Source organism: Stomoxys calcitrans, chromosome 3, assembly GCF_963082655.1.
Source record: "Stomoxys calcitrans chromosome 3, idStoCalc2.1, whole genome shotgun sequence".
Taxonomy (NCBI): domain Eukaryota; kingdom Metazoa; phylum Arthropoda; class Insecta; order Diptera; family Muscidae; genus Stomoxys; species Stomoxys calcitrans.
In genome coordinates this window covers 11,939,764-11,949,713 of record NC_081554.1, presented here as the reverse complement: position 1 = coordinate 11,949,713, position 9,950 = coordinate 11,939,764, and the positions used below count along the sequence as shown (strand labels likewise).

The window sequence follows — 9,950 nt, the reverse complement described above, 5'->3', positions numbered from 1 at the left end:
CTGTATATAAATTAAATTTTTGCCTGATTTGGTTCAAATTGCTAATTTTGCCATGAACTTTCAACTAAGGAACTGGATTTGGTACAAAATTTTAAACCGAATTCATGGCGGTGAGTTCGAAAGATTCGGCGCGTCCGAACTTAGCACGCTTTATTTGTTTCCATTTAAATTTCGACAAAAATTCATATGGAAATCTATCCTCTGGGAATTGAAATTCGATGATATTTTCAATAAAAATTTAAATTTGACGAAACTCTTTATGAAAATGAAATTTTAGCCAAATATTTTAAAATAACAAAATCTTTGCAAAATGTTTTTAAGAAAAATCGTACAACGATTCAATTTTCTATGGACTAAAATTTTGAACTGTATTTTCTAGGAAGGTGAATTTCAATAAAATTTTCTTTAAAATTAAAATTTCTAAGAAATTTTCTATAGAAATAATATTTTGAAACTCACTATTTTCTTGAAAAAAAAATCCGAGATCTTAAAATGTTTAGACCCTTCACCATAGGTGGAGGGTATACAAATTTCGTCATTCGGTTTGTAACACCTCGAAATATTCATCTAAGACCCCATAAATCAATCTAGCTATGTCCGTCCGTCCGCCTGTCGAATGCACGCTAACATTCGAAGGAGTAGAGCTAGCCGCTTGAAATTTCGCATAGTTATTTATAAATAATATAGGCCGGTTAGGATTGTAAATGGACGATATCGGTCCATGTTTAGATATAGCTCTCATATGAACCTATCTCCCGAATATATAAATCTTGTGCCACTAGAGGGCGCAATTCTTACCCGAGTTGGCTGATATTTGGCACAATGATTTTCCCTATGGCTTGCAGTTGAAGTTTTAAGTATGGTTCCAACCGATTGAAAACCTGATAGAGCTCCAATAGAAACAGATCTCCCGAATGACCCTTAGAGGGCGCAATTCTTATCCGATTTGGCTGAAATGTTGCACAAGAACCCTTCCTATAACCTTCAACAGATGTACCAAATATGGTTCTACTCGGTCCAAAACCTGATATAGCTCCCATATAAACCGATCTCTTGAATATACTTCTTGAACCACTAGAGGGCGTAATTCTTATCCGAGTTGGCTGAAATATGGCACAATGACTTTCCCTGTGAACTCCAACAGATGAACCAAATTCTGTTCTAATCGGTTCAAAACCTGATACAGCTCCCATATAAATCTATCTCCAGAATATACTTCTTGAGCCACTAGAGGGCGCAGTTCTTATCCGATTTGGCTAAAGTAATGCACGAGAACCTTTCCTATGACCTCCAACACATGTACCGAATATGGTTCCAATCGGTCCAAAAAACCTGATATAGTTCTCATAGAAACCGATTCCCCGAATATACTTTTTGAGCCAATAAAGGGCGCAATTCTTATCCGATTTGTCTGAAATATTGCACGAGGACCTTTCCTATGACTTCCAACAGATGTACTGAATATGGTTCTAATAGGTCCAAAACCTGATATAGCTCCCATATAAACCGATCTCCCGAATACACTTCTTGAGCCACTAGAGGGTGCAATTCTTATCCGATTTGGCTGAAATATTGCACGAGAACCTTTTCTACGACCTCTAATAGATTTGCCGAATATGGTTTCAATCGGTTCAAAACCTGATAAAGCTCCCATATAAACCGATCTCCCGAATATACCTCTTGAGCCACTAGAGGGCACACTTCTTATCCGATTTGGCTGAAATTTTGCACAATGACCTTTCTTATGATCTCCAATAGAGGTACCGAATATGGGTCTAATCGGTCCAAAACCTGATATAGCTCCCATATAAACCGATCTCCCGAATATAATTCTTGAGCCCCTAGAGGGCGCAATTCTTATCCGATTTGGCTGAAATATTGCACGAGAACCTTTCCTATGACCTTCAACAGATGTACCAAATATGGTTCTAAAAGGTCCAAAACCTGATATAGCTCCCATATAAACCGATCTGCCGAATATAATTCTTGAGGCACTAGAGGGCGCAATTCTTATTCGATTTGGCTAAAATATTGCACGAGAACCTTTCCTATGATCTCCAACAGATGTACGGAATAAGTTTCCAATCGGTCCAAAATATAGCTCCCATATAAACCGACCCCCCCGCATATATTTTATGAGTCTCTAAAAGGCGCAATTTTTATCTACACGTATGCAAAATCAATGGGGAGTTTTTTTGTTATTATCCTTTTAAAGAGAAACCTTCCAAAGAACTTGACAAATGCGATTCCTGGTGGAGGGTATATAAGATTCGTCCCAGCCGAACTTAGCACGCTTTTGCTTGTTTGATTTTGAAATGTTTTTCTCTTATTTGAGTTAAATTCTCTGCAAAATCTAAATTTTTGCATCAAAATCAAATTTGAATATTTACAAAAAAGTTATTTAAATTGAAAAAATATATATAATGAAAGTCCTCACAAACATGTTTTCAACTGGCGTGTCTATTAAATTGCCATACTTTATCAATAACTAATTTTGTATTCAATTAAAGCTACTCAATGAGGCAAATCTAATTTATGGGATTTTTTTCTTATGTACCACAGTGATCTTTATGAATTTTGGTTTTGTAGACCACTTTCTTTTAGTCAAATTTCCTCTTGACTCTATAACAAAGTGATTGTAAATAAATTCATTTCATTCACTTCGTATTTTCAACTTTTAAATGCTTCAGCTAATGGAAAATTTCATAAGTTTCGAAAATAAAAAAACAAGTGACAATTTCAAATCTCTCTCATGGCATGGGCCTTATCTGCTAACAATGTCATCTGGTTTTGTTACAAAACAAAAACAAAAACACGACTTATTTGTCACCTACTGTGCAGATACCTGGGTGAATGAAGAGAGCGCATCTAATGACAGTGTGTGAACCAAAAGCGAAGATGCTCTTTCTAGATTCGACCAAAGAGTTTTTATTTCGAAATAAAACTGGTGTGTGAGAGGCCAAGGCGATCAGAAGTAATCCTATTGTTAACGGGCTAACGTCGCGCGGCGTCCATTCTGTACAACATAAAAAAACGAAAAAAAAACAAAACTAAATAAAAAAAGAGGAAAAAATATCCCAAAAAAAAAAAAACCTGAATAAGGAAAAAAACCGAAAGCAAAGTGTGTGCCAAAGGAAAATTTAAAACAAACACTTGGAAAAGAAAAGAAAAAAAAACACCACAAGGAGAATATCAAAGACAAAAGTTGAATAAATAAAAATTGTTTTTAGGCCAGTGTTTTAATTTAAAGTAGAAAAATTCCATAAAATTTTAAAATATGGCTCTACGCTGTGCTGGTCTCTTGCTTAGCAAGGAATTATCCTCCTCCCTTCAACAGCAGATGCGTTCTTTGGGTACTTCATCTCGCCTTTTTGCCAGCGACTTTTTGAAAAATTCCCCCAACACTGCCTTGGACAAATCATTGTTAAATCGCTATCGCAATCTCAAGACACCCGATGGTCGCTGTCAGGTTACTTATTTATGGGTCGATGGAACCGGAGAGAATGTCCGTTTAAAGGATCGTGTGCTAGATAAAATTCCTGCTGGCGTACAAGATTTGCCCAAGTGGCAATACGATGGTAGTTCAACATATCAAAGCCAAGGCGAAAATTCCGACACCGTTTTGGTACCCAGGGCCATATACAAGGATCCCTTTAAGCCGGGCAAAAATGACATAATAGTCATGTGTGATACCTATCTGGCTGATGGCACCCCCACACCTTCCAACAAACGCCATGATCTACAAACAGCCATTGCCAAAGTCGAGCATGAGGAGCCCTGGTTTGGCATTGAGCAGGAATACACTCTGCTGGATGTGGATGGTCGTCCCTTTGGTTGGCCTGCCAATGGTTTTCCCGCTGCCCAAGGTCCCTATTACTGTGGTGTGGGTGCCGATCGTGTGTATGCTCGCGACTTGGTGGAGGCCCATACTCTGGCCTGTCTATACGCTGGCATTGACTTTGGCGGCACCAATGCTGAGGTCATGCCGGCCCAATGGGAATTCCAAGTGGGCCCCAGCCTAGGCATGAAGGCCAGCGATGACTTATGGGTCTCCCGCTATATCTTGCAACGTATTGCTGAGGAATTTGGTGTGGTGGTTACCTTTGATCCCAAACCTGTGGATGGTCCATGGAATGGAGCTGGCGCTCACACCAATTTCTCCACAAAGGATATGCGTGCCGATGGCGGCATGAAAGCCATTGAGGCCGCCATTGAAAAGTTGAGCAAACATCAGGAACGTCACATCAGAGCCTACGATCCCAAGGAGGGCAAAGACAATGAGCGGCGTTTGGTGGGCCGTCTGGAAACCTCAAGTATTGACAAATTCTCCTGGGGTGTGGCAAATCGTGGCGTCAGCGTGCGGATACCCCAAGGTGTGGCCAATGCTGGCAAAGGCTATTTAGAGGATCGCCGTCCCAGTTCCAATTGTGATCCTTATGCAGTGTGCAATGCTCTGGTTAGAACATGCTTGCTAAATGAATGAACTAAATGTTAAATGTTTTTTTAAAATTATTAGTTTAAGTTTTATATTTATAAGCTAAAAAATGAATTACTGTGTATAGAAAAAAATTCAATGATCTGTGCTGAAATTTTTTTTTTAAATTAAGCAACAAATGTTCGTATAAAATATTTTCGCTTGGGTTTTTTTTATAATTTGTGCATAAATTAGTGTTTATTTTTTGTTTCCATTTTCCTCATAAATTTTTAGTACCCTTATAAGTTTGTACTGCCAAATTATTCCTAAATCAAATTATTGTACTTATAGAATTATTTTTAATTTTTTAACATTAAAGGTCCAATAATAACTTTAAAAAGGTTTATTTTTTTATTTTCCTGGAAAAAAAAAATAAAAAAATCATGCAGTGAGGGCACATAATTTACCCTCATAGGGTACTTGCATAAGGTAAGTAGACTGAGTTATCAAACTGGGAGATTTTTGGCCGTAGAAAAATTTGGGCCCTTTTAGAGTGCAAATTAAGGACTCAAAAATATGGATGAGCTGAAGAAAGCCATTTTACCGGTGGGGCCATAGTACCGGCAGAATATATTCTTGCACCAATTCTTTGTTTTACGGACCCAGAGCAATAGTCAAAGCAAAAGTTTATTATATCGAGCAAAAGTGGGTGGATTTTGAAATTTAGATTAATTTCACTTTTTTTGTCGTATGAATCAATAACAAGTAAAATCGGACTAAGTTCGGCCGGGCCCAATCTTAGTTAACCACTGCTTAAAAAGTACTCTTATTAACTCAGTTTGTATTTGAACAATCAAATCGGGCATTGAATGAGGCTTCTATGGTCTCAAGAAGTTATAACCGTGTATCGGTTTTTAAGGGACTTATATGTATCTATGAAATAATAGGGGTAGGGTTCGTAAAATCTGGCAAAAACTAAGGCTTCGAAAATTGCAAATTTACCCATTCAAAAATTCACTATTTCGATTTACTTGGTACTGTTTAGTATCTAAACTTAAGAATATCACCTTACTCAGTCTTATCTCGCGGCAATAATCCAAGAGCAACTTAAGTGCTGTAATTTTATGATTGTAGCTTAAGACCTTTGGGCTGGGCAATTATCAGTCAATATATCAATCACACTGCAGAGCAGAGGTTAGCATATCCGCCTATGACGCTGAACGACTAGGTTCGAATCCTGGTTATCCCCTCCTAATGCTGGCGACATTTGTGAGGTACTATGCCACATAAGTAATTCTCCCGCACTGCAGCATGCCATTCGGACTCGGCTATAAAAAAAGGATGACCCTTATCATTGAGCTCCAACTTGAATGGGACAGCGCTCATTGATATGTAATGCAGAGTTTACATGGCACATCTGATGTATGGTCATTGTAATAGTATTGGTGAAAATAAAGGTGTATGCATCACATGTACACATAACCATCAAATCAAAAAAAAAAAATTAAAATCATTTGATTTTTTTCGATGAATGGCGTCTATCGATTACCGATTACAAAGAAATGTGTAATCATTAATTAAAAACACGTTCTGTGCCAAATAAAGTAATAAAAGGAGAAGTTAAGTATGAAAAATTAAATGAAATCAAAGAAAAGAAAAAATCGATGTACCGTTTTTGTAAAAGCTGTAATCAACACGAACACACGATGAGCACGATCATGATGTGCCGTCTAAAAGACCATAAGAAGTTTGACCCTGCTCATTAATGGAATGTTAATTTGCAAATTTGCAATCAATCACGCAATAATTTTATATACAGTCCATCTTCGAACTTAACATGCCTATACCCAAATACATTTTGCTTTAGTTCCATAGTCCCGAATGGCCTACATATTCGCATGGCGGGTTTAGAGTCTGGAGCGGTCGCCAGAAAAGTAACCACAAATTTGTGTGACAAATTTGTATTTTAATGACCAAAAACTTTCATTTAAGATCCATATTTGCTTAAACTGATGCACTGATCTATGAGATATAGCTGTGAGGGGGACCAGAAGAACCAAATCCCTTCAAAGGTATCAATCACATAAAACTTTCAAACCAATAAAAAAAGAGCAGCACTCCATTCTCGCAGAGAAGCCTCCCTCAGACCTCAAAAACCGCCCCTCTAGAGACTCAAGAAGCCAAGATCCAAAATCGATTTATATGACAGCTATACCAGATTATGAACCGATTTGAATCATATTTAGCACAATTGTTGGTGATACACAGTGATACCAAAATAATACGTGCAAAATTTCAGTCAGATCGGATGAGAATTGCGCCCTCTAGAGGCTCAGGAACGCAAGACCCAAGATTGGTTTATATGGCAGCTATATCAAAACATGGACCGATTCAAACCATACTTAGAGCAGTTGTTGGAAGTGATACCAAAACACCACGTGCAAAATTTCAGTCCATTTACAATACCAACCGACCTACACTAATAAAAAGTATTTGTGCAAAATTTCAAGCGGCTGGCTTTACTCCTTCGGAGGTTAGCGTGCTTTCGACAGACAGGCGGACGCACGGACATGGCTAGATCGATATGACGATCAAGAATATATATACTTTATGGGGTCTCAGACGAATATTTCGAGTGGTTACAAACAGAATGACGAAATTGGTATACCCCCATCCTATGGTGTAGGGTATAAAAACCATAGACGGACTATCAGCACAGAATGGATATGCGGACAGACGGACACGGCCAAGCCAAATCAAGAGGGGTTTCTAAGTCAAACTACACATTTTATCACAGCCACAGTAGTGGTGCAGTGAAGAGTTTCATGCTGGGACCGAAAATACTCAACAGAAAGCACTAGCAACGTTTGACGAAGTGGCGGCACGGGTTATCGTTAACCGATCGCCACAATATTTTGTATTTTGCTTATTGGGATCAAAAGGAAAAAATGGAGGGTATTCGTTTCGAATAAAAACATATTCTTGTTCAGCGTAAAAATCTAAGACAATCTAGACATGTCCGTCCGTCTGTCTGTTGAAATCACGCTACAGTCTTTAAAAATAGAGAAATTGAGCTGAAACTTGGCATAGATTCTTTCATTGTCCATAATTAGGTTAAGTTCGAAGATGGGCTATATCGGACTATATCTTCACATAGCCCCCATATAGGCTGATCGCCGATTTGGGGTCTTAGGCCCATAAAAGCCACATTTATTGCCCGATTTTTCTGAAATTCGGGACAGTGAGTTGTGTTAGACCAGATGATATATTAGCTATATGGCTAATATATCATCTCGATTTAAGGTTTTGGGCCCATAAAAGGAGCATTTATTATCTGATTTTGCTGAAATTTGGGACAGTGAGTTATGTTAGGCCCTTCAACATTCTTCTTAAATTTGGCTTAGATCGGTCTAGATTTGGATATAGCTGCCACATAGACCGATCTCTCGATATTAGGTTTTGGGCCCATAAAAGGCGCATTTATTGTCCGATTTCGCTGAAATTTGGAACAGTGAGTTGTGTTAGGTTCTTCGACAACATTCTGCTGATTTGGCTAAGATCGGTTCAGATTTGGACATAGCTGTTATATAGACCGATCTCTAGATTTAAGGTTTAGGGCCGATAAAAAGCACATTTATTGTCCGATTTCGTCGACATTTGGGACAGTGAGTTGTGTTAGGCCCTTCGACTGCTCTCTTCAATTTGTCTCAGATCGGTTCAGATTTTGATATAACTGCCATATAAACCGATCTCTCGAAAGTCTTGGTCCCATAAAAGGCACATTTATAATTCGATTTCGCTGAAAAATTGATACAGTGACTTTTGTTAGGCTTTTCGACATCCGTGTCGTATATGGTTCAGATCGGTCTATATTTGGATGTGGTTTCCAAAAAGACCAATATTTTGTTCTACAAAATTGAACAATGACCATTCAATGTCCGTGTTGAATTTGATCCTAATCAGACCATATTTCGATATGCTATGGGCGCATAAATTATGCATTTTCACCGGAATATGACGAAAATTGGTTGACATATATACCCGAGGTGGTGCGTATCCAAAGTTCGGCCCGGGTGAACTAAACGCCTTTTTACTTCTTATATAAGATAATTTTAAATCTTCAACCCTATTTTAAACATAAAAAAAATTAAATAAATTTTAAAATGAAAAACTGCACTGCAATTGGTCAACTGGGATTCATTTACACTTCTACATTAGCACACAATGTAATGTCCTAGTATAGTGTCTGCGTCTGTTCCTTATATTTGTATATATTATTTATTTTTAATTTAATCAAAATAAATTATGCGATAAAAGTGCTATGTGACAAGAAACCTAAAGACCGCTAAACACATTTCAGTCGTTGACATCGTAAGTTGTTTGTCTATTTTAAGCACTTCATTTCTTTATTTTTATTTTGCTTCATATTCTTTAAGTGAAATGCAATTTCCAACATGATTTGGCTGTCATCAAATTAGGTTTTTGAGAGGTGTCCGACTTTTGTTAGATTTGTGCCGAAAAGGGGGTCTTTTGCAATATTAGCGCATAAAAGACATTTGAAATATGAAAGTGATTTTCGGCATACACCTGGCTTTTGTATTTAATAGCGTTTATAGAAGAGGGATTTCTCGGGATGCATTCCTGGCATGAAAGACTAATATAACCTGGTGCTAAAATGAAATAAAATAAAATAAAATAAAATAAAATAAAATAAAATAAAATTAAAATAAATAAAATAAGGAGGCCACCGTAGCACAGAGGTTTGCATGTCCGCCTATGACGCTGAACGCCTGCGATCCAATTCTGGCAAGAACATCAGAAAATTTTTCAGCGGTGGTTATCCCCCTCCTAACGCTGGCGACATTTGTGAGGCACTTTGCCATGTAAAAACTTCTCCCCAAAGAGGTGCCGCTCTTCGGCCCGCCGTTCGGACTCGGCTATAAAAAGGAATTCCCTTATCATTGAGCTTTAAATTGAATCGGACAGCACTTATTGATTCGTGAGAAGTTTGCTCCAGTTCCTTAATGGAATGTTCATGGGGAAATTTGCAAAATAAAATATCCGACAATAAAAGCGCTTTTATGGCCCCAAAACCTTAAATCGAGATATCAGTCTATATGGCAGCTATATCCAAATCTGAACCGATCTTGGCCAAAGTGAAGAAAGATATCGAATGGCCTAACACAACTCATTGTCTCAAATTTCAGCAAAATAAAATCGGATAATAAATGTGGTTTTTATGGGCCTAAGAGCCCAAATATGGGGGATATAGTACGATATAGCCCATCTTCGAACTTAACCTGCTTATGGAAAAAAAATAATTTGTGCAAAGTTTCAGCTCAATATGTCTATTCTTAAAGACTGTAGCGTGATTTCAACAGACAGACGGACAGAGGACTTAGAGCACTTATTGAACGCAGTTTTAAAACAAAATCGTGCTCTTCTAACCAGTCAATAAAAAAAAAACTATAACAAAATAATTATTTTCCAGAGAAAGACAATTCTTTTAAAAAATTTTCACAAATATTGTATTTGA

The 9,950-nt window shown here is 37.6% G+C and overlaps 1 protein-coding gene across 1 annotated transcript; it reads left to right on the top strand.

Annotated features, from left to right (window-relative positions):
- The first annotated feature begins 2,961 nt into the window (after positions 1–2,961).
- On the top strand, positions 2,962–4,631 carry LOC106084515 (glutamine synthetase 1, mitochondrial). Its single transcript, XM_013248246.2, has one exon. The coding sequence runs from the start codon at positions 3,278–3,280 to the stop codon at positions 4,481–4,483; it is 1,206 nt and encodes a 401-aa protein (XP_013103700.2). The 5' UTR covers positions 2,962–3,277; the 3' UTR covers positions 4,484–4,631.
- Positions 4,632–9,950: the final 5,319 nt, after the last annotated feature.